Raw genomic sequence first — 24,438 nt, forward strand, 5'->3', positions numbered from 1 at the left:
GCCAAAGTCCAGAGGCCCTGCGAGCCCCCGTGGAGTCGCCTGAGCCAGATGCTCCGCACCCAGCCTGCCCAAGCCCCGGCCGGCTGCCCTCCAGGTGCGGGCTCCGGGCCCTCCAGCGCGGCTTCGGGGCTCGGCCGAGCCCGGGCCTAGTATCCAGAGGCGAAGCAGCCGCCGGGAGGTCTGGGTGGGCCGGGAGGCCGAGAGGACGGTGCACCGCCCGCCAGCGCTGAGACCTGGCTGCCTAGGCCACCCTGCCCGGCGAGGGAGAGGGTGTCTCCTGCCTGGAGCGCTCCGCGGTGGCCCGAGAGCAGGTGCTGGCGTGCGGGAGGCGCACGTGGAGCCCTGCGGTCTGTTCCACCTGCAGAGGCACAATTGCCCAGCGTGGGGTGGAAGGCGGGCTGGGAGCTCCCGGGACGCGGCGTGGCAGCGGAGGGCTCGGCTAGATGCGCTCCTCGGACTGGTTGAGTAAGGGAGGAGGCTCGTCCTGAACGTGCACAGCCGCTCCCAACTCCGTCAACGGAATTTCACTCAACTCCGAGATTGAAGCGTTTTATTGGCAGCATTTAGAATCGGGGAAAAATCTACCTTCTGTTTAGCAGTTGCTCTTTTCTGAAGCAGAAAATTATCTCTAGGGATGACTTAGTAATAGGGTACCCCATTGCCATGTGGGTCAGGGATTGGGAGAATGTCCGGATCCTGCCAATTTACCTCTGTAAAAGGTGGCATTCAGCCTGGGAGGAAAGGAGCTGGCAGGGCAGGCCGCCCCCAGACACGCACAGGCCCAAGCTCTGTCCTGCAGCCCCTCCCAGACACGCACAGGCCCTAAGCCCTGTCCTACAGCCCCTCTCCTGTTGTCATTTGCTATCAGGGCGGTTCTACTGCCGCTAAGCCTCGCTTCTCCCAACACAACCAAGAGACGGGCATATAGCAGTGAATACTGTCTGGATGGTTCAGCATGTCTGGGGCGGGGGTCTTTCTATTGCCTGCAGGGGTTTCCGAGTCTACCCAGCAGGTGCTCACCAGGAGTGGAGGCTGTGACTGGGACCCATGGCCTGTGCTGTGAGGGGTGAAGGGCCACGGTGTACTGTCACCGAGAGCAGCCCGGAAGAAGGCCCCTGCTCCCCGTTCCCTCCGGCGCCTCTTAGGAAATCTTAATGTGGGAAGGATGTGTGTGGGGCTCCATAAGCAACACTAACCCAGTCCTAGGGAGAGACAAAGCCCTTGCCCGCTCTCATACCATCCTCGGAGATGCTCTGGGGCCTCGGAGTTGAATCCCAGGCTCTCCCCTGCTTTTGCGAGGACGCAAGGCTTATGCGCATAGAGGGTTTCTGGTTGGAACACCTAAAAGTTGATTGATGACAGAGAGATGGTGCTGAACTGGCATATTCCGAAGCAATCTTGGTATTTGTTCTTTGTCACCTTCCTCAAGGCTCAAGGTGCTTTTTGGGCTAAAATGGGGCATTCTGTGAACGTGTGCTACTTTTGAAAAATAGAGGAAGGAGCCTTGGAAGCCTAGACTGATTCTCTTGCCACTCCTCAAAAAGCAAAATTTTGCAGCCCAAATATTAAAAATTGACTCCGCGTATTCCTTCTCCCCCACAGTGGCACACAACTGGGCAGGCTCCATCTCGTCTGCTGCTGGAGCCCACTAGGAACCAAATGAGCCCTCCAGCAGGCCTAATCACTCTGATCTGTCATGGACCTTCTAGCTGGAAGAGTTATGCCATCATATTATCCCAACACTCATCACTGTGTGGAGGACCCCCTTTTACTAAATGATTTATTGCTCTTTGCAGAATTCCTTTGGCTGCAGATTTTATTTCTGAGTCACTCTGTTCAGCTCAATTGGTCGCCTTCAGTTACCGTGGCAACCAGCAGATGGGGTTCTTTGACAAGGGTCAGCAGGGAGGCTGCCTTGGTTTAGACAGAAGAGGAGCTAAATAAAAAGCTTTCAGCATTGACAGTTCTGTAGTGGATGGCCAGGAGTTGTTATCAAATTACTTGCATTAAAACCTAATTAAGATGTGTGCCAATAAGTGCGCTGTAGTGATTGAATCTGGTTACTTAGCTGCCGTGGGTCCAATCTTAGGCCATCACACCTCGGTGGCTAGTTTGGCTATCCCCAGAATGGTCAAATATGAAAGAAATTGAGGAAGACCCCACCACAGTGTGGAACATGACATACTCTGGGACCACACCAGGAGGGTTTTAGTCTCTGGGAGCACCAGGAAGTCCCCATTCAAACAGAAACTTCCTGAAAACATAGCAGTGTGCCCCCCAAGCCCAAGATGGCAACTGAACAGGACCTCCATGCGTCTGATAGTTCCATGTCTTCCGTTAAAACTATTGGTAATTTAATTGCAAATAGCATTCAACAAAATAAAACTGGCCTGAAATCATTGTGGGTTAAAGAAGTCTAAATACAGACATGCCGACTAAGTATGAAGGATCTTTTCTGGAGTGGGAAGAAAGGAACATTACTGGGCCAGTCAACAAGATTAGAATCCAATTCTGTAGGTTAGATGAAGCTATGAGATCAATATGAAATTGACTGTAGTTGGTAATATACTGTGGTTCTGTAAGAGAATGCCTTTATCCTTAGGAAATACACACTGTAGCATACAAGATAAAAGAGCAATGGTGCATGCAGCTTACTGTCAACTGGTTCTGTACACACACACACACACACACACACACACACACGCACAGAGAGAGAAAGGCAGGAGAGCGTAATAAATCAGATGGGGCAAAATTATTGCAGTAGGTGAATTTGAATAAAGGGTATGTTGGTATTCTCTGTAATATTCTTGCAACTTTTTATAAGTTTGACATTATTTCCAAATAAACCCGTTTTTAAGGACGGCTTTAGGGTGAGGTAGGGTATGGTGTGCATGGCAGTGTGGGTTTTCCTGCTGGTGCTTCTGTATGGCCTTGAGCCACATGCAGCATAGATACTACTCTGCAAAGATTCTGATTTTCAACAATTTCCATTCCTCCGTCCCATTTCCTTTGCACAGTGGGGCTATCCTCACCATGACTCTGTTCTTGCTTGAGGCAAAGCTGATTAAGGTAACTGTTGCTTCTGGCAGATGGTCTTCTAGGTTCTTCAAAGTCTAAGATTCATAACATGTCAACTCCTGTTTCATGGTGTCAGGATCCTTTATTCGTGCCCAGTCTTCCAAAGGTATCACAGACTCAGCCTTGGTTAGATAGCACTTGTATTTTAAGAAGGTTACAAGGTAGTGATACAACAGATCCAATTGCCCTAAGATGAAGCTGTGCCTCCTTTTTGGTAGAAGCACTGTTTTAAGAAGTTGGTCTTTGACGAGCCTCAGTGACATTGTCAGAGGCTTTAGGTTCCTGTCAGAGGCAGCAGTGCTGGAGCTTGAAGAGCTGAAAGTGTCCCCTTGGCCCTGGGCCCATTCACTGGGTATTCACTGGGGGACACTGTGGCACTGTGGGCTTCCCAACGTGGTCTTCCAAGCTTCTGGCCTCCTTTTTTGCATCCTTTGTGCCAACACCAGTCTGTGGATGGGATCAATGTGGCTCAAAGTGTGGTTTCCAGAGTACGGTCCTCAAACTGTTACTGGTCTGGGATGAGGCAAGAACTGAAATTGAGTCAGAAACTTTCAAAGCAATCAAACACTGCTTCCTCCTTTTTATTGTACTCCACAAAACCATTAGTCTGCAATAGTTTGGAAATTTTAAAAGAATTAAAATCAAATCTGGTTCTCCTCACTGAGCTAATTGGAGAAGGCCTGGCTTACGGATCTCTCTCTTCTCCGGCCCCTAGGTCTCGCAAAATGAGCTGGTATCAGCTGCTGCCCAGAAGGTTGCCCAGCGTGTTCTCTCTCTCAGGTCCTTCCCTTAAATTCTTAAGTTTAACATGGAATAGAAGAATGTTGGGCCTTTCAAAAAAGGATTTTGAGATGCTGCAAAGCTCACTGGATTTGGAGTCAAGAGATGTGGGCTCTAGCGCCAGATTTACTACAGACAGGCTGCCTGACCTTGGGCAAGTCACTTATGCTTTCTTGGTTTCACCATAAAGGGCTGAACTGAATGTTCTCTAAGGTGCCTCTCAGCCCTAACGTGATTCTTTTCATGAGAAGAGCAGGACTTGATCCCCCCATCACTCGGGGGCATCCCCAAGGAGCCCCCTGTTCCTCTGCAGGCAGCCAAGGCTAATTAGGAATCTGAGAGAATGAGCCAGGACATACATTCTCTTCATTGAAGGTGGTACCCCCTCCCCACTGCATGATCCTCAGGAAGAATTCCTCTATTGAAACCATTATTGAATAGGGTGGATTTAGGCAAAGGAAATTTAAATAGCAAACCAGCCACTAAAAGTGCCTTAATGTCATGCCTGTAATCCCAGCACTTTGGGAGGCTGAGGTGGGCAGATCACAAGGTCAAGAGATCGAGACCATCCTGGCCAACGTGGTGAAACCCCATCTCTACTAAAAATACAAAAAAAAAAAAAAAAAAAAAAAAAAAAAAATTAGCTGGGCGTGGTGGTGTGTGCCTGTAGTCCCAGCTACTCGAGAGGCTGAGGCAGGAGAATCATTTGAACTGGGGAGGCGGAGGTTGCAGTGAGCTGAGATTGTGCCACTGCACTCCAGCCTGGCCACAGAGTGAGACTGTGTCTCAAAAAAAAAAAAAAAAAAAAAAAAGAAAGTGCCTTAATGTTCTGAGCGAGGATAATGGGCTAGAGCGTGTTCCAGAAGCCTCAGCACACTGCTTGTTCTCGCTGATGGGACCTCGTCCATGAGATGGAATTATGTAAAATGCCGCAGCAATGGTTAAGTGTTGGAACAAAGTAATACAACTTTACATTAACATGGTTTATTCACTAGAATTAATGACCTAGAGCAGTAATTGTGTTTTCAAAACTTCAACTTGCTGACTAGGTGTATTGCTATGTAAATAGCTAGCGATATTTGAAGACAGGAACACAGTAAAATCTGTAAAGTAATAGGACTGTAGAAATATGGAGCTGGAAGAGAATGTAGTCATCTTCTAGCCCCGAGGCTGGCAAACTTTAAAAGGTCAGGTAATAAATATTGTAGGCTCCATGGCCATATGGTCTCTGTCACAGCTACTCGGCCGTTATGGTGCAAAAGCAGCCATAGACAAAACGTGAATGAATGGGCATGGCTGGGTTTCAATGAAAGTTTATTTAGGGGCGCTGCAAGTTGAATTTCATGCAGTGTTCACATATTATACTCCTTTTGATTTTTAAAAATCATTTTAAATTGTAAAAATCACTCTCAATTGGCAGATCATACAGAAACAGGCAGTGGCCTGTAGTCTGAAGTTTGCCGACCTCACTTCTAGTTTTCTCCTCTCATTTCACATGTGAGGAAACTGAGATTCAAAGTGATCACAGGATTTACTTAAGTTCTCATGACTGACGCCAGAGTATTTTAGGAGCAGACTAGGAGAGTTTTCATGTAGACAGTTGGTTGTTTTGATGATGAAAATTGAAGCCCCACAAAAATTATTCTCCAGAAGAACTCATTTTGTATATGTGATTAATACAGTGAATTAGAATGTACCAGTGGTTCTCATGCTTAAGAATTCATCAGAGTCATCCAGGGGCCTTATTAAAACACATGCTGCTGGGCCCCACCCTCAGAGTTGATGGTTCAGAAGGTCTGGAGATCTTATTTTCTCAGTTTTACAAATGGAGAACCTGAGGTTGAGATACTCAGTTTCGGGCTTAACGTAAAATAGCTAGCTTGTGATAGGGTTTCGAACCCATGTCCCCCATTTCCAAGTTCAGCACTCATAGGATTAGGATTAGAGCTACAGGTAATCATCAAGCAGAGAGGCAGGACTGGAGTTTTGTTTAGAGAGATCCTTCTAGTCTAGCTGTTGCGGGGAGTATGGATTCCAGGGGGCCGTGTGGAAGCACACAACTCTATGAGAAGGCTGTGTAGGAACCTGGATGTGAAGTGCTGGCAGCTGGACTTCAAGAGTGAAGGTCATGAAATGGATGGGTGGGATGAATGGATGTGTGGGATGGATGGATGGGTGGGATAGATGAATAGGGGATGGGTGGCTGGGTGGGATGGATGGATGGATGGGTGGATGGATGGGTGGATGGATGGATGGGTGGGATGGATGAGTGGGATGGATGGATGGGTGGGATGGATGGATGGGTGGATGGATGGATGGGTGGGATGGGTGGATGGGTGGGATGGGTGGATGGGTGGGATGGATGGATGGGTGGATGGATGGGTGGATGGATGGATGGGTGGATGGATGGGTGGATGGATAGATGGGTGGATGGATGGATGGGTGGGATGGGTGGATGGGTGGGATGGATGGATGGGTGGGATAGATGAATGGGGGATGGGTGGCTGGATGGGATGGATGGATGGATGGGTGGGATGGATGGGTGGGATGGATGGATGGATGGATGGGTGGATGGGTGGATGGATGGATGGGTGGATGGATGGATGGGTGGGATGGATGAATGGATGAGTGGGATGGATGGATGGGTGGGATGGATGGATGAGTGGATGGATGGGTGGATGGATAGATGGATGGATGGGTGGATGGGTGGGATGGGTGGATGGGTGGGATGGATGGATGGGTGGGATGGGATGGGATGGGATGGGATGGGATGGGATGGGATAGGTTCAGAAGGCCTAGAGGGCTCATCTGTGGAACCAGGAGACTGAGCCATGGGGATGGTGACTAGGGGTGGTCCCACCCACGTGAGAGGGTCACAGAGAGAGGAGTGTTGGGAGATGACTCCACTGTGTCAGGTGGCGAGTTTGAGGTGGGCTTGGAAATGCAGGGGAGAGACCCGAGGCTGAGATCAAGCGCTCAGGATCCTTGGCTTCTCCACTTGGAGTCATGAGTGTAGATTTTAAAAATCATGCAGGTGGAATGTTTCCAGTCAGGAGAGTGCTGAGCCCAGCCCTGGGTCACACCAGCATTTGAAGGTCTGATGGAGGAGGAAGAGGTACCTGAGACTATGGGACCAAAGGGGAGTGAGAGACCTGGACAGAGTCTAAGAAGGAGAGTGATGAGTCACACTGTGGGCCTTGCTCTGTGGCCTTGGTGGCTTAGGTAATCCTGGCTCTGCCTTACCTTGTGTGCGCTTGGGCAAATGATTGCTTCTCTGCACCTTGCTTCTCTCATGCATAAAATGCAGATGATAAAGTAATGTGTAGTATTGTTATGAGGATTAAATTAAGGAACGTAAAATGCTTACAATGTTGGGCATTTAGTAAATGCTCAGTAAACATTAGAGGAGGCCACTGGGAGGAGTAGAAAAGTGAGTGCGTATTTTACAGTTTATATATTTGCACCTTTGAAATCCATATGTTGTTTGAAAAATGTTCTTCATTTCCATGAGGAGGACGCCGCTCCCAGGGAAACAGTGAGTCTAAGCACTTTGAGAACACTTATCTAACAGGAAGGACAATCTTTGCTGTAGTCAGAGTGACCACAGGGAGGAGGCTCTGGTCCGAAAACATTTCAGAACAAAGGATTTTACCACTACCACCAAAACCAAAACCAAAACAAAACCCCAAAACAACAACTAAAACCTTCCACTGTAGTCCATAGCTAGCTCCCAGGGGGAATTGTCCAGTGAAGCAAAAAACTCTCATTGAAAAACATATACACATGAGGGTATGGGCCCCCTCTGGGGAAGGAAGGGGCTGGCCTGGAGAAGAAATCCACTGGTAGTGGCCCTGTGGGGCTGGTGCTAGGTTCACAAGTGTTCATTTGGTTATTATACCTCATAACTTATTTATACATTGCATATATTTTGTATGTATCACATACAACATAAAAAAATTTAAATATATGTATTCACTTGCTTTCACAGTATTCATAGCAAATGAGTGTCTGAAGCATAGGACCAGAGCTGGCAGCTTGCACCGCTTCTGTTTTGCATAAGATATTTTCCCCAGCCCACTCAGCTCTATAAAGTTGTTTTGTATTTCACCACTTGCTCCATCTTATCTTGAAGCCTTGCATATTTTTTTAAATGCTGGTTCTGATCATGCTTGCAGGGTGTGGCTCAGAGGATCACTGTTGGACCAATGGAGATCTGCCTGGGCCCAGCACACTATGAGTCCCCTGTGATTTCATCAGCATCTGCCTTTAGAAACCCGGGCGTGTTTGTTCCCATGGCAACTGCTGCCCCTGACACGCCTGAAATTCCTGGCGATGCCCTTGCGTGGAAGGGGAGCCCGTGCTGCCCATTCTACCCCTGCATGGGGCAGCTGCTTTTCTCCCCCAGGGTCCTCAGTCTTACCCAGGCAGGGGTGGCAGTTGTACATCTGCAGATCCTGAAGGACATGGGCCCTGTCCCTGAGATTAGGACGGCCACACCAGCCTGGGTGCAGGCTCCCTCAAGTGTCCTTCCTCATGGACCCTTGGACCCTACCCTGTGCTGTGAGGCCCGGGGAGCACAGGGGCTTCCTGGGAGGAGGACTGGCTTCCTGCCCCTGATGGGGCCTGACCACAGCTCCCAGGGCTCCATGACAGCACAGTGAAGATACCAGCCACATGCTGGGGACCCTGGATGCAATCCCTGCCTGTTGCAAAGATGAGATAAAGGCGGGGGAAAGAAGGGTCTGAATTAGGGGTTGAACTCTGAAATCGGGCGATTCTGTGTTTCCTGCCGCATGGAGGGTGTGTGTGGTTCGCAGGCTGTGGGGGGCTTCTTGCAGCGGAGGCTGCTGCCTAAACAGACTCCGCAGGCCCCATGATGGCAAAACCCCCTCGCCCCGTTCATGACTTAATGCCTCCTAGAAGAAAAGGCTAAAAACAAGTCACACAGAACAAGAAATTGCCCTCTCTCGAAACGACAGTTGCTCGGAGACTGGAACGCTGAAAGAGGTGTCCAGGCCCGTGGCGATGGGGAGGGGGTGAAGGTCGCAGGTGGAGGGCGCCGGGCGGCGGCTGCGGAGCGCGGGGAGGAGGCGGCGGGCGCCCGGGTCTTCCACAGAGCGCGCCCCCTGGGCTGGGCGGCGTGTCCCTGCCTCCCGCCGGCGCCCTCGTCCCCGCAGTAGCTTCCCCGCCGCCACCCTGCTGCCTCGTCCCCTTTCTCGCAAACAGTGGTGCCCTCTGCGTGGGGCATCCTGGAGGCTGCTGAGCACAAGCGCCCTCCGCGACCCGCCCCTGCTCCCGCCTCCACTCTTGCCTCCGCGGGAGGGTCTCAGTCTTCTGCCTAAGGCGCCCTCCTCCCTCGGGAAGTCCGCCGTCCTCTGCCGTGAAGACTGCCCCTCTCTCCTCCAGGGCCTCCTCCCCAGCGGCTCCAGTGGCTCCCACCCTCCGCACCCCGTCTTGCGACCTCCCCGCCAGCCCAGCCCCTCACCAGAAGAGCCTCTCTCTTCCAGCCCCTGAAATCTGGCTTCTGCCCCGGCCGGGACCTCCGCAGGGCGCTCCGCCACCAGGTGGCATTTCCCACAAACCAGCCACTCCGCCCTGACCCGTCTCCTCCCTGGACCCCCATCTCCCTTTTTCCTCCCTCCAGGATCCCACTCTCAGTGTCTTGCCGGATTCCTGTCCGCTGCCAGCTCTTGAATGGGGCGGTTCCTAAACCCCTATCCTGGGGCGAGCCCTTCCCTCTCACTGCAGAAGAGCTTCTCTGCCAGGGGTGGTGCGGGCCCGGATATCTGCATTTTTAACAAACTCCTCACACTGACAATCTTTGCCAACCCTTCCCAGGCAAATCTTGCCCCCACGTTCATGGCCTCGCCTCCCAGCAGGTTTGGCCCACTCAGCTCCAGCTCCAGCTTGGCCCTTCGTAAGCCCCAAGCTGCATAGCTGCCTGGTGGGTGCGTGTTCCACAGGTACCTCGGACTCGCCCTGACCCCAGAACTTCTCTTCTACTCCAGGCCGGTCCCTCCTGCCATCCTCTGTCTGGTAAATGGCACTGCCATTGCCTGCAGGACCGAGTCCATACTTATTGGTTTGACTACAGAGTCCAGCGTCACCTCCCTCTGAGCAGCCTGCAGCCTCTGGTCCAGCCACACTGTACAGCTTGCAGTTTCCAGACACGCATTGGTCTTTGCAGTGCCGCCCCCAAGTGCCAAGGCCCTGCCCCGGCCCTGGCCAGGACAGCACCCACTCATCCTTTCCCATCCCAGCTTGCCTGCTGAGTGACTTTGAATGAATAATTCATGTTGTCTGTGCCTCAGTTTCCTTAACCTTAAAGTGGCGTAATAATTAGTTCCTGCCTTATGGAATTGTGAGTGCTAAATAATAAGTACAGCGCCTGACATAGTAAGTGCTCAGCATATGATGATGACAAGCTATGTCTAAGCAGGCACAAGCCCTCCCAGGCTTCTCATCTGCAATATTGGCCATTTCTCTTCATGCCTCAGTGTCCTGTTTTGAGTTGAGCATGTTTCTTTACAAGTGAGTCTCTCCTCCATTGGCCGGGAACCGCTGGAGAGCCGGGAGCATTTGTCATTCTTGATGGGCCCCCAGGACTTAAATGAGTACTTGAGAGGTGTTGCCCGGGCGCGGTGGCTCACGCCTATAATCCCAGCACTTTGGGAGGCTGAGGCAGGCAGATCACGAGGTCAGGAGTTAGAGACCAGCCTGGCCAACATAGTGAAACCCCTTCTCTACTAAAAATACAAAAATTAGACAGGTGTGGTGGCGCGCACCTATAGTCCCAGGTACTTGTGAGGCTGAGGCAGGAGAATTGCTTGAACCAGGGAGGCAGAGGTTGCAGTGAGCCAAGATCGTGCCACTGCACTCCAGCCTGGGTGACAGAGCAAGACTCCATCTCAAAAAAAAAAAAAAAAAAAGAAGAGAGGTGTTTACCAAGGATTGGTTCATTTGGTGAATTAACTCAGTGAGTTAACTACCATTAACAATGGTTAAGGACACCTGGGCGCTGGCTCGATTTGACTGCAGTAGATTTGACTCTACTGATTACTTGTGTGACTTTGTGCAAGTTAACATCTCAGCTTGTTTTCTCATCTGTGAAATGGGGATGATACTAGCATGTACCTCCTAGGACTGTACCGAATTTTAATTAAGATAATGATTGAATTTAACAGGTAGTTTATGGATTAATTAAATTTACACAGGTAACTGGCGCAGTGAGCCCAGGGGCTCAGTAGGTGTTAGCAGTCATCAACGGTGCTATTTGAAACTGTGGGTGGATGAAGAGGTGAGCTCAGGACCACAAATATGACAGAGCAGTAACCACCATGGAAAAGAAAAGAGAGCTTATGTGTCTAGGACACCCTAAGAAATCTCTTCTGACTGATGGCAATGAAATAGCCATTAACAGAGGGTAGGCTGGTTTGTGCAGGGTTGGAGGCTTTTCCAAAAATAAATAACTTTAAAAAAATCTCGGCCAGGTGCGGTGGCTCATGCCTGTAATCCCAGCACTTTGGGAGGCTGAGGTGGGTGAATCATGACGTCAGGAGTTCAAGACAAGCCTGGCCAAGATGGTGAAACCCTGTCTCTACGAAAAATATAAAAATTAGCTAGGCACAGTGGCAGGAGCCTATAATCCCAGCTACTTGGGAGGCTGAGGCAGGAGAATCATTTGAACCCAGGAGGCGGAGGTTGCAGTCAGCTGACATAGCACCTCTGCACCCTAGCATGGGCAACACAGCAAGACACCGTATCAAGAAAAAAAAAAAAAAAAAAAAAATCTTGGGCCAGGCGTGGTGGCTCACACCTGTAATTCCAGCACTTTGGGAGGCTGAGGCGAGTGGATCACCTGAGGTCGGGAGTTTGAGACCAGCCTGACCAACATGGAGAAACCCCATCAGTACTAAAAATACAAAATTAGCCGCCATTGTGGCACACACCTGTAATTCCAGCTACTCTACTCGGGAGGCTGAGACAAGAGAATTGTTTGAACCCGGGAGGCGGAGGTTGCGGTGAGCCGAGATCACACCATTATACTCCCACCTGGGCAACAAGAGCAAAATTCTGCCTCCAAAAAAAAAAAAAAAAAAAAACCCAAATCTCTTTTCCCAATATTTGTAATATTGGGAGTCTTCAAGTTGATTTAAAAATTGAGTCAATTGGAATCCATCCTCAGCTCTTAGCTGTGAAGGGAGAGCTGCCCCTTCTGGGGGGATCTCACTCCTCACAGCAGGGGTGCTTCTGTGTGTGGAAACCCTGGTCAACTGGTCCCCTGCTGTCCTGTGGTGCTTACACCCAGGCACTTGATTCAGTGGGTCTTGGTGGTGTCTCCTTCCTCCTTCCCACCCCAGTAATCGCTATAGCCTTCCCAGGCCCCCAGGTTGCAAAGCACTCTGGAGTAAACCTCCTCCAGGTTCTAAGGCCTCCATAGGAGGAAGGTCTAGGCCAGAACTGGCCCCATCACTGAAGGAGCCAGGGTGGCCTGCCATGACCGGCATTTATGCTGTGAGAGCAGCTTTGGCCCTGCCCATTGCCCTGGATGGGCTACCATCCCTTTTCAGGAGTTCAAAACCACATACTGAACCTATCGGTCCAAAGGACCTTCATCTCATTTGATCCAAGCACAGGGCAAGGGACCACATGGACAATGGCTGCTCGTGGCACCTTCTTGCCATGCAGCGATGTCATGGTGTCATTTGTCATGTTTCTGTTCCATTCTTTTCAAGCAAGCAGGAAGCCACGGGGCTACTACCTCAGTTGCTCTTAGCCAGTAGCTCTCTCCACAGGTAGGCCTTCATCGGAGGGGAAAAGCCACTTTAGGGTAGGCCTTCATCGGTGGGGAAAAGCCACCTTAGGGTAGGCCTTCATCGGAGGGGAAAAGCCACCTTAGGGTAGGCCTTCATCGGTGGGGAAAAGCCACTTTAGGGTAGGCCTTCATTGGAGGGGAAAAGCCACCTTAGGGTTCCAGAGCTCAAGGGCGAATGATGTTTTTCACCCGCTGATTTAAATATGGAAGCATCAGATTGTCTGCTTCTCAAGGAAAAGAGCTGTTACCATCTCTGTCTCTTCAACAGGACCCACTCCTGGGCCCCACAGCAGGGCAGGTGCTCAGATGAATGGTGGCGGCCTGCCTGTGTCAGAGGGTTGGCCTAGGCAGGTTCCCCAGTCCGCTGGCCCGGGGCGTTCTCCTCTCTCCCGGCCGCTCGCTGCTCTGGACAGCCCGGGCTCCGGGGCCTTGCAGGAGAGCCCCTGTGATCCACTGGGTGGCTTTGAGAGTAGCTCCCAGGAAAGGCTGCCTCAGCCCCAGCGTGATGGGGACGGGTAGGGGCGGATGAGGCTTCCCAAAGCAGCGATGGCCTTAGGTTTCGCCAGAAGGAAACCTACTTTTCCTCCAAGATCAGAGGGAAGGATGGGGTGGGGTGTTGGAGCATCACCATATATATACAGCACACACACAGGGAAACACTCCAGATCTTTGCTGTTCTGTTGAGGCCAGCCTGATCCTGGAGGCAGGGTAGGGCCTGGCTGTTGCCCAGGCTCGAAAGAGGCGCCAGGGCGTCCCTGAGTCCTTACACTTTCTCCAGAACCTGCGGGCAGCAGGAGGCCCTTGTGGGGGTAGGCAAGGGGGGTGGTGGTGCGGAATTGTGGGCGTGGCAGTCGGAGGCGCCCAGCCCGGGGGGGCGGAGCTTCCTGGGAGCATGCGTAGTGCCGGCTCTGCCTGGGCGGGGGCCTTAGGCTGCTGCTCCCGCCTCCCCCGACACAGGTAGGGCGCCCCGCAGACCCGGACAACGCTGGGTGTGGCTGAAAACAGGGAGTCATGGTGCGTTCTGGGGAAGGGCCGGGGCTGGGGGCTCGGGTCCCTTGACCAAAGACTCCAGCCAAATCCATCGGGGGCCGAGAAGGACGGTGGGGCAGGGCCGGGGGAGCCGCGGGGAAATGGGAGGGTGTGGGCCGAGCAGCGCGGGAGGCGGGTACCGACCATCGCCGGGTTTCCCAGGGGGCAGTGGTACCTGTGCCCACCTGTGCGGCCTTTTTTGTAAAGGAACCTATCCCAACCGGAAGGCCCAAACATGCGGCCGTGTAAATGTTCAGTTGTGCTCGGAGTCCCAGGAGAGCCCGAACTGAGGGCAGCCAGAGGCCGGAGTCCGCAGAACGGCCCACGAGGTCTTCGGCCCGGTACCTGGAGTTTGAAATGCACCTTGAGCTTTAATGGCCGTTTCCTTGTGAGAATCCGAGTTAACGTGCCTGCTGGTGCTTTTGATGGGTGAGGACGGTGAGGCAGGCCACACATCTCGCTTCTTTCCAGAACACTTGTGGGTAGTCGTTCAATTCCAAACGTAATCCAAAGCCAAGAGTTCCATGAGTGACTGTGCTGCTGGCTGTAGGAAGCCGACTGTGGACAGATGAGGATAATGGTCTGAGTGAATTAGCAAGTCTGGAGAGGGGCGCCCATGAGCAGAATGACCAATTTAGGATCTTTAAAGACATCTGGTCAGCGATGCCGGAGCTCGTGATTGACTGAGTGATTAATAATGGAAAACCCTTAACTTCAGGTTTCCACGGCCCTCACCCACGTCCCCAGCCGGGGCGGCCGTCTGCTCAGCCTGCCAGAGACCTCTCCAGCTGAACAATGGCGGCATTTAGGCCCCGCATCTTTGACCTCTGCTTGGGAGTTCAAAGTTTCCTTTTTCTTCTACTTACCCCACTTATCTGCGTGTTTTCTAATTGATAGTGTACTGAGATGGCTCCCAGTTCCCACGCACATTTGCTAGAATGTTACCTTCACACAGTGGGTACCAAGGGCCCACTGCTAGCCAGACCCTGGCACCTCAGGGTCACCCTAGGGGTCCTGCTCCTGGTTCCCTATCAGGGGCTTCCCTCAGATACACACAGCCCCTGGGCCTGTTGAAAGGCTGACATTATCCCTTTTTAATTCTGCGGTGGATTTTTTTTCCAGGCTAAGGCAGCTGGATAAGCACAGCCAGGCCACAGCCCAGCAGCTGGTGCAGCTCCTCAGCAAGCAGAACCAGCTTCTCCTGGAGAGGCAGAGCCTGTCGGAAGAGGTGGACCGGCTGCGGACCCAGGTACTGTGCAGAACGCGGCGCAGGTGGGAGTCCTTGGGCGGGCGTCTACAGGTGGGTCTTTTATGCACCTCAACAGGCCAGCTTTGCCACGGATCACATCGGTTAGCAGTAAGCTGGGAGGGAGGTCCTGAAGACTGCTGGGCACAGTGCAGGACCCAGAGAGGCGGAGCCATGGGCCCGTCCTGGTGAGGGAGTTAAAGTCCGTGCAGGTGAACACACCCAGGCCCGCGAATCAAGGAACCACACCGAGTGCGCAGTTGCGCCGTGCAGGCCGCGGAGGGTGCGAGAGCACGGAGAAGCGGGAGGACGGCCGTGGGCGGCAGAACAGGCTTTTTGGCGGAGGGTGGCCTTGAGCTGCCTCTGAAGGTCGTGTATGGTTTGAATTGGTTGAGGAAAGAGGTGTTCCCAATTAGCAAAGTCGTCTTCAATGGAATACAGGCATCTCGTCCTAAATTAGCTGACTGATTGCTGGGCTAATATCTTGAGTGCTTGCAGAGCACCTGGCAGTGTTACACACAGAATATGCATTAATTCCCTTCACCCTTGAAGAAGCAGGCGATGCTGACTTTATTGTCTCCATGTTTTAGATAGGGAAACTGAGGCCCAGACAAGCGTTACAGCTGGCAAGTAGGGGCACCGCAAATGGAAGCTGAGCCTGACTCCACAGCTGAGGCTTTCCCCATTCAGGTTACATCCGGGGCCACCAGCAGGGAAAAGGGAGGAAGGAAAGTGTCCCGGTGAGTTTGGAACGCAGTATGAAACCTCTTGTTTTCTAAATCGCTTCTCTTCCTGTCAGAGAGGCTGTGCATTTTGCCCCATCAAGCAGTTTGTTAGGATAATGAGGTCCGTGGGCTGACCAAGGCCTCCGCCTTTAATTAGGATTGCACCCAGGTGCTCTGTGGGTGCCCTGGGGACTTCGGGCAGTAAGTGCTTGGAATGATTAATATGAAAAATGCATCTGGAAATGAAAACGAAGAAGAGTCTCATTCTCCTTACAAAATGACCCTGTGTTCAAGGAACCTGTAAATACTGACTTTTCCCACTCGGTCCAAAATCCCTCTGCAAAACTTGTGTTCACAGTAAATGAGCAAGCCGAGCCACAGCCGCACTGCCACAGCTAATGTAGGAGGCGAGGCCTCACCTGGCACGCTCCATGGCAGGGCCCTGGAACCTGAATTTTGCCAAGCTGTTGGGATGATTCTGGAGGACAGTACATTTTGAAAACCTTCAAAGTATTTGGAGCTGGAAAGAATAAAAAATTATTCCAGGCTGTGTCACTGTGCTGAAGGCCCCACCCCCGCTTCAGACAAGTAACTTAAGCCTTTTTCCAGGCTCAGTTTCTCTTCTGCACAGTGGGCATGGGGCACGCCTGGCTTCACGGGCTACTGGGCGTGCTGAGTGCAGGCACGATGCCCCACAGGCCCTTGGGCACACAGGCTGAGGACTTGTGAGGGTGTTTCCTTTCTCCCTCATCTTCAGAGCGTCCTGGGAGAAGTTCAGGGAAGGCAGAGAGGCCTGCAGAGCAGCAGCCGTGGGACCAGTGCCACTCCCCTCCCCTTCGCTTTCAGGATGACCCCCTCATCCTCCACCAGACCCAGTCCAGAACCCAGCCCTGTGGGCAGGTGCCCAGGGAGGGCCCCAGCAGCACCTGCTTTAGGCCTGGCTAGCCAAAGATCAGGGCCACTGGGGCCACTGGGTCTCCTGGCAGGTGACTGGGCTCTTGTCACATAGGAGGGAGGGACCGTGACTCCTGGCATGAGTGAATCTTTGGCGTCTAAAGCCAAGAACTCGGTCAGACCTCAGGTTGTGGCGAGTCTTCCGTGGAAGCTGGAGCACACGGCAGCTTCCTTTGGGCTCTGGACTAGATCAGGAGAACGTGGGCTTTGCCTTTTAACTCCCCATCTGCCTGCTTTACAGCACACTTAGATCTTAACATGGATCACCGATGCTTAGAAGCCTCTTCCAGGGCTTTAAAAATCTGGTTATTGCCAAATGAGTTGCAAAATTTTCACAAAACGCATTAAAAAACCCCAAACCTCAAAAAATCCTCAGAAAAACTAGCAGGTCTTTCTTCTTTTGCCTGAAGCAACAGCAATGATTTGCCCATCCTGTGCTATCTGATACTGGCCCATCTGGCTCATCTCTAAAGCGGCCTTTCAGATTCAAATATTACACTTGGAGTTATTTTAATATGAACATGACAAAAGAAATTTGGTAGAGGGAATGTTGGCTTTCAGTTGCAAATACTAGTGGTCAGAGAGGAGGCAGGGATCCAGGTTTGCAAGCTCTCTGCTGAATATCTAAACCCAGAGCCCGCTTTTTCTGGCTAAGCCTGGCCTTCACCTCTAGGTAGGGGCTGTCAGTGGGCTTCAGCCTCTGCGATGCCTTCTTGTCATGGAATCAGCTTGTGAGTTAGGCTTCTGCTGAGCCGTGATGTGGGCGAGGCTGCTGTGGGTTGGAGCAGGTATTTTGGAGGAGGTGCCGCCTGAGGGTTCCGGAGTGCTCAGCCACCCTCTCTGTTTTCCTGGAGTGGCCTGTGGGTCCAGATCTTGGACAGGTGAGGGTTAGAGCTGCCCTCATGTCCGGGTTAGAGATGGTTTAACTAAAGGCTTCCATTTTCTCAGCCTGGATGAGTTAAGCTTAACTTAATTTTGCATGTCAAACTCTAATCATCTCTGTCCACTTAACACCCAGAAGAGAATGGGTTGGGCAGTGGTTCCAAAGCAAAGTCCACCCCTTTCCTTCACTCCCTGTCCTGGGTCCTGAGCCCCGCTGCCCCATGGTGGGGCTCAGGCTGGCCTGTGGCCTCCGACAGGAAGTGTCTAGCCTGTTAGCAGGCTTCATTATTCTAAATTGTTTCCGCTTGAATTCTGAAACACTCACAACAACATGGCTGGCAGAGGGAGCCCCTGGTAGTGGTAGCTGCCACATGGATGCTTTTGGCCACGAGAACCCCCATCCTCCCCGTTCCCCGGTGCTGTCTGCGGTGGGCAGGGCTCAAGGCACTGGCTCAAGCTCTCGGCTCATTTCTTGGCTTTTTTTTGAGATGGAGTCTTGCTCCGTCACCCAGACTAGAGTGCAGTGGTGCAATCTCTGCTCACTGCAACCTCTGCCTCCCGGCTTCAAGTGATTCTCCTGCCTCAGGCTCCCAAGTAGCTGGGATTGCAGGCACCCACCACCACACCCAGCTAATTTTTTTGTATTTTTAATAGAAACGGGGTTTCACCATGTTGGCCAGGCTGGTCTCGAACTCCTGACCTCAAATGATCCGCCCACCTTAGCCTCCTAAAGTGCTGGGATTACAGGTGTGAGCCACCGCACCCGACTGTGTTTCTTTCTTTTTTTTTTTTTTTGAGATGAGTTTTGTTCTTGTCGCCCAGGCTGGAGTACAATGGCATGGTCTTGGCTCACTGCAACCCCTGCCTCCTGGGTTCAAGCAATTCTCCTGCCTCAGCCTCCCAAGTAGCTGGGATTACAGGTGCCTGCCGCCATGCCTGGCTAATTTTGTATTTTTAGCAGAGACTGGGTTTCTCCATGTAGGCCAGGCTGGTCTCGAACTCCTGACCTCAGGTGATCTGCCCACCTTGACCTCCCAAAGTGCTGGCATTACAGGCGTGAGCCACTTTGCCCAGCCTCTTGGCTTGTTCTTAGTTTAGGGTGACTACAAATAATGGCATCACTGATCTCCTGCCTCACCTGGGGGAAGCAACTTCAAGAAAATGGCTTTTAAATGTCATGAAATGGCTCTTACTTGTCCTTGTGGAGAAACAGACACTGACGCACTAGCCCCGCTTTGCCTGGACTCAGTTCCCCACACGCTGTATTCCGAGAGGGGCGGGGCCTCCAGACACACACCCTGGCCTGTCTTTTGTTTGAGCCTGAGCTGGGTAGTCAAACTCTAGCCTTTTCTTGAGAGGCAGGCCCTGGCTGGGGGAGGCTGCAACCTTGGTGGTGGGGGTGGGGGGAGGGGGATTCGGGGTGAGGGCAGTGGGTCTCGGGGGAGTTTGGGCAGGGCCTGACAGCTTGGAGCAGGGTCAGGGGTCTGCGACCCAGAGCCTGGGGGCTCTAACATCTGGCTAGGAAGGTTGGAGCCGGCTGGTGAGGAAACATGAGTCTGGAGGGGAATGGCATCTGGGATAGCAGAAAACAGAAATTGTCTGTCCACTTAGAGGATGGTCTCAACCATCAGGATGATTTCTGTGTCTGCTTGCTTATTTGGTAATGAATACGGTTTCGGCTGACTTGCATTTTCTGGTAGCCGTCGTATCCTGAGCAGGCTGCTTGGTTCTGTCTGCAGTGTTCAATCTGGGGAGTGATTCCCTTTTAGTCCCCTCATATGAATCACTTACAGTTTAGAAAACAGAGTCGGAAACTGACTTGTCAGTGGTTAATCAGTTGGCCCTATGACTTTTAAGCATTCTTGGCAGTGAATTTACTTTCTAATTTGATTTAAACTTGTGCATGGATCCAGCAGCCATATGTGATTATATTCAAGATCATCGACATTATCTCATTATACCAAAGGACTCATAGAAGAGAGCCGAAAACAAGCAGGGGACACAGAGACACAGAAGATGCTGAAGGCAGGAAAGGCCCCTTGCGACTGGAAGCAAAGGGAGAAGGGAGGCTCTAGAAAAGGGACAGCTCTGGGAGAGCAAGACTCCCTGCTGAGGGAGGCCTGGCTGCAAGGTGGAGCTGCTGCAGGCTGCCCATGGTAGGCCTTGGAGGTGTCACCTAATTTACTGTGGTCCTTCCAGGAGCCCTGGGGGCCTCACCCAGCTGACTTAGGAGCCACCACAAAGTTAGCTACCTGTAAGACAGATGGTGCTTGAATAGAACAGCAAATACATTGAATAAAATAAATTAAAGAGCCTCCTCCTGAACCAAGATTTTTTGAAAAGAATTCTAAATAGATGAAAACAAACAATTTGATTTCAACCAAATTGTTGTTTTTTTGTTTTTATCCTGATTTTCACCCGAATTGTCAGTCTCAAAAATAAACACTGATACATTCCCAGAAAATATTTCTCAAATAAAAACTGACTCTGTTAAAGTTTGCCCTGATTCTTTCAAAACTGTGTACAAGACACTGTCAACCAAAGTGACTTGCATATTTTTTTAAATAAACTCGAACATATGCAGCTAAAATGTCATTAACTCCCTGCTGCCTGAGTGTTTTTAAAGAATGACATGAGACCCCGGGTGCTGCATGTCTAACATAAGCATCTCGCAACCTTCGGAGAAACTTCCCCAAACACCTCCAACAGCAGACAGTTAAACTTTTTGTTTTTTGACTGAGCACCCTGTGTATAATTAATATTGAAACGCGCATAGGGCTTCATTTTAGCCAGACTTGCTCTTCCGTTAACAGTTCACTTTGTCCAAGAGTGAGTACTTTCAGAATAAGAATCATGGGAGAAAAGTCAATTGAATTTTATATTCCTTCAGATACATTCGCTCTACTTATTGCTTCCTGAGTCAGACATTACATTTCACAATATAAATTCACAATCAAGATTTTAAAGGGAGCTAAATATTTTAATCCAATTAGACAAGTGAACAAAACACTGAATATTACATGTAGTGTAGATAAGTGGTTCTTGCCTTTAAAAGACTGTAATTCCGTCACATTACAACCCCAAATGTCAGTGTTGTCTTTATTTTTAACACTTTCAAACATGAGGCAGCCAGAGGCTCCACTCTCTGCTGTTGGTGACACTGTCTGTCCTTTGGGAATTCTTAAAATCTATTTACCATGGAAACATGGTTCATATAAAACACAGACCTGCCTGTGCGTAGAGGAAGTTCTCGTGACTCAGGGGACTTGAGAAAGCTGGAAGATGACAAACTCAGACCCCACAGTTGGGAAGGAACCCTTGGGCTTGGGTGTGCCCTGGGGAGGACAGGCGGCACTGCAGAGTCAGGGCCTCCACCCCGGCCTCATGTGTGCTGGGGCCTCCCTGGCCTGTGTGGGGCTGCCTCCCTCTCCCCGCCAAGTCCAGCTCGAGATGCTGTCTTACGGAAAGTCCCACCTCATGTGTGCAAGGTGGCCTTCTCTGTGGATACCTTTCCATTTCTCTGATTTCTATGGCCCCATTCCTTTCTCGGAGCCCAGAAGCAGCAAAGCCAAGCCCTGCAGTGGAAGGGAAGGAGGGCTTTGAACTCTGACTGCGGTGTGGCTGCTGTTGTCAGAGGCCCAGCCGGGCAGCCAGGAGGGAAGAATGGCCGCTGCCCGGCGATGGCCTTAACCGTGAGCTCCTGCCTGCTTTGCAGCTGGCAGAGCCAAGTTCCTGGAAAGGCCTGACCCGGAGGGCATGAGGCCCCTCAGCGAGAACTTCAGTCACCGTGCTGGGGACAGCAGGGCCGCAGGGGCCTGAAGGTGGCCGACTGCCCCTCGGCTCTGTAGAGGAGTGCTCCCTTCTAACAGGTGGGCGGTCCTGCTCCAAAGCCGCGTTTCCACAACTTCTGCCCAGCATGCTGAGGACACCTCTCTCCTCAGTGCGTTGGTGGCAAGCCAGAGCTCACGTGGCTTATTCCATCCAGGTTGCCTTCTCAATTTGGCAGCTTAATTCCGTAGATGTCAAATTGGCTGCCCCTCATCTGCCAGAGCAAGCAGGAGAACCTCGCATGGGAGAGTCTGGACTTTGAGGTCAAACTGCCTAGGTTCGAATCTCAGCTCTGCGTCGCTTCAGAGACATGTGTTAGCTCCCATGTCACTTGATTTCTGGCAGAGAAAAAGAAAAAAGATCCAGCTTCCCTTTAAAAGGAAGTGCCTCATATTACCCAGAGCCCAGCACAGATGATTATGAAACCAACAGGATTAGTGCTGAGATCATTGTGGGCTTGAAAGGGCCGTTTGAGATAAATAACCATTTTGTACAGATAGAAAAATAAGGCCCAGAGAAATGAAGTGAATGGAATTGGGAAGTGGCTGGGCAGGGAAATGAACTTCTCAGGCCACAGGATGTGTGGATGGGGGCAGGTCCCCAAGCGGGTGCGGGCGGAGCCGGGCCTGGCTGCAACAGCTGCCGAGCCCTAGCCCTGGTGCCCAGAACACGAGGCGGAGGCGGGAGGCGAGCCACCAAGCGAGGCAGGGGCTGCCCTGGAGCTCTGTCAACTCAGGGCCAGCTTTGAAATGCCCCAGATGGAGGTGGGGGGAGGGGTCTGCCCTCTCCAGCTACAAATGGATGCTTTATTGCCAGGCACACAAGGAACAGGACCGTGTTTTGACTTGGCCAGAGACAGCATGCCAGTGAGCAGAGCGGATAGCGGTGGGGGTGGGGGGATGTTACCTTCAGAAGGGTGGGCTAGAGCCACCCATGGAGAGAATGAAGTGCAAAGCCCGGGCAGGTCTCCCGTGAGCAGGGGCGAGGGGTGCCACCATTTCCCTGGGCTGCCACTTCTGGCCTTTCTGGCTGGTTTGGGAACAAAGCAGCAGCAAAGGCTGGCTGGACCCCACAGTGTGGTTGCCTGGGGAACGGTTCAGGTCACCCAGAGCAACTGATTTCTTACACTCAGAACTTAACAAACTTCAGAAATAAACGAGGCAGGGTTTGTGGAGAGAAGACTCCAATAGGATTTAAAATTAGAACAAAGAAAATGGGTTAGCAGCTGTGTGCCCGCAGATGGGGGCACGTTTCCACCACCTGTGGACAGCACAGCAGGGGAGCAGTGGCCAGGGTGCCCTGTCGGCCCCCTCTAAGCTGCAGGACAGCCACAGGAGGGCCACAGCAAGGGCCATGATGACAAATGGAAGGGCAGAAGGACAGGAGACACTGGCTGAGGGCTCATGTCCCACTGGCATACGCATGCTCTTCTCTCCTGGACAATGAGACCATGGTCACTGTGGTGTTGATGATAGGACTTTCTGGAAATAAGCATCGTGGATATCCCTAATGGCAGATAAGCCAGATGTGGGCTGTAACTAACGCTTCTGTCTCAGTCAGAGAAATGTGTGTTACCGAAGAGTCAGCAAATGGAGGCGACAAAACGGTGACCTCCTAGGATAAATTATCCAGCCCTCCAGTACTGACTGAACACTCACCATGGGTCAGGCACGGCTGTAGGCACGGGGAGTTGCGCAGTGAATGGTTAAGTTCGACAGTGTGAAAGTGGGGATGGATATGGGGCTTCTCACCTGAACCGCAGGAAATACAAAGCCCATGCAGATGGCCATGGCCGATCTGCTGCAGGAAGGAATCAGGCTGACTTCGACTGGTTCCTGGTGAGGCCCGCACATCTGTGTCACCCCCGTGCAGGCCCATGGAATTAGGAAGTCACCTGTTTCTGGAACAGCTCCGATAATGATAAATTGCTAGGTAGCCTGGGAGCCCATAGGCATTACGTAGACTCATCATGAGAAATGCCTGTTTCCTGGAGCTTATCAAAAAATCCTGCAACACATTTTTCTTTTACTTCAGGTCTTTACGCCTATTCTGTACTGTGTGTATGTGGGTGTGTTTTCTACCCAAAATTTGTCACTGCAGCCTTGAATTCTGGCCCATAGCAATCCTCCTCCATCAGCCTTTTGAGTTGCTGGGACTACAGGTGTGCACCACCACACATGGCTAATTTTTACAATTTTTTTGTAGAGATGAGGTCTCACTATGTTGCCCAGGCTGGTCTCAAACTCCTGGACTCAAGAGATCCTATTGCCTCAGCCTCCCAAAGCACTGGTATTACAGGTGTGAGCCACTGCGCCCAGCCAAGAGTTGAGTTGTTTTTCTTTTGAAGTGTTAATCTGTTGAGATTTATGCTTATCCCTTTTGTATTCAGTCATCCTAGCATTTCTAAGGTTAGGAAGCCACTGTGTCAAGAGCAAGGCCACCAGGCCACCTGCCTTACGTGGCCAATCCATGGAGCCGGGGTGGAGGGCCATTCAAACCAGTCATTTAGCAGGACTGTTCTGGGTCAGTTTGATCACCTGGCCTGGAGGGCAGGTCAGCTTGGTGCAAACCCTGCATTTGATGATCGGATCACATTGGTGGCAGTCTCCGTGCTGTGAGTATCTCACTGAGGACAGAAGGGAGTCCCCTCTGCAATGGCGGGGCTGTAGGGCACAGTGCACAGGGTGGACTCCTCATGGGCCACTCAGACAGGGCCTGGAGAACAATGCACCCTGCGGGCCCAGGAAATTGTCGACCTGGCTCCACAGGCCTGGGAGGGCTGCGTGCATCAGATGGCAGGTCTACTAGGAGGAGTGAGGCCTCCTGCCAGAGCCCCACCTGCATTCAGCTTGGGGCCAGGCCCCCCACCTACTCCAACTAACTACCCTGCTGAGACCACTCCACTACTCACAGACCTGTTGAAGAAAAAGTTGTCCTCAGGTCTCTCACATGCTGGGAAATCTACTTGAAATGTAAACATTACTTTTTCTCATTTTTTATAAAAGGCAACAGGCTGATGTTCACATATTTCTCTTGAATGCAGACTCAGTTTCACTCATTGTCCTGTCTTGGAAATCCCCACATAATGACGGCTTAAATTA

General features: G+C 51.6%; 1 protein-coding gene across 16 annotated transcripts in view; it reads left to right on the top strand.

The window, feature by feature from the left end:
* SDCCAG8 (SHH signaling and ciliogenesis regulator SDCCAG8) overlaps positions 1-24,438 on the top strand; it is a 257,776-nt gene that overhangs the window by 231,996 nt on the left and 1,342 nt on the right. For 8 of the 16 annotated variants that reach the window (XM_055235059.2, XM_063613496.1, XM_063613499.1 and 5 more), the window contains 2 exons: positions 14,825-14,951; positions 15,539-15,688. In XM_055235059.2, the coding sequence (XP_055091034.2) occupies positions 14,825-14,951; positions 15,539-15,604 (193 nt within the window). In that variant the 3' untranslated portion in view covers positions 15,605-15,688. The remainder of the gene's footprint in view (positions 1-14,824; positions 14,952-15,538; positions 15,689-24,438) is intronic. The other 8 variants (XM_063613489.1, XM_063613493.1, XM_055235058.2 and 5 more) reach the window with 1 other exon arrangement.

This window comes from Symphalangus syndactylus, chromosome 19 (assembly GCF_028878055.3).
Source record: "Symphalangus syndactylus isolate Jambi chromosome 19, NHGRI_mSymSyn1-v2.1_pri, whole genome shotgun sequence".
Taxonomy (NCBI): Eukaryota; Metazoa; Chordata; class Mammalia; order Primates; family Hylobatidae; genus Symphalangus; species Symphalangus syndactylus.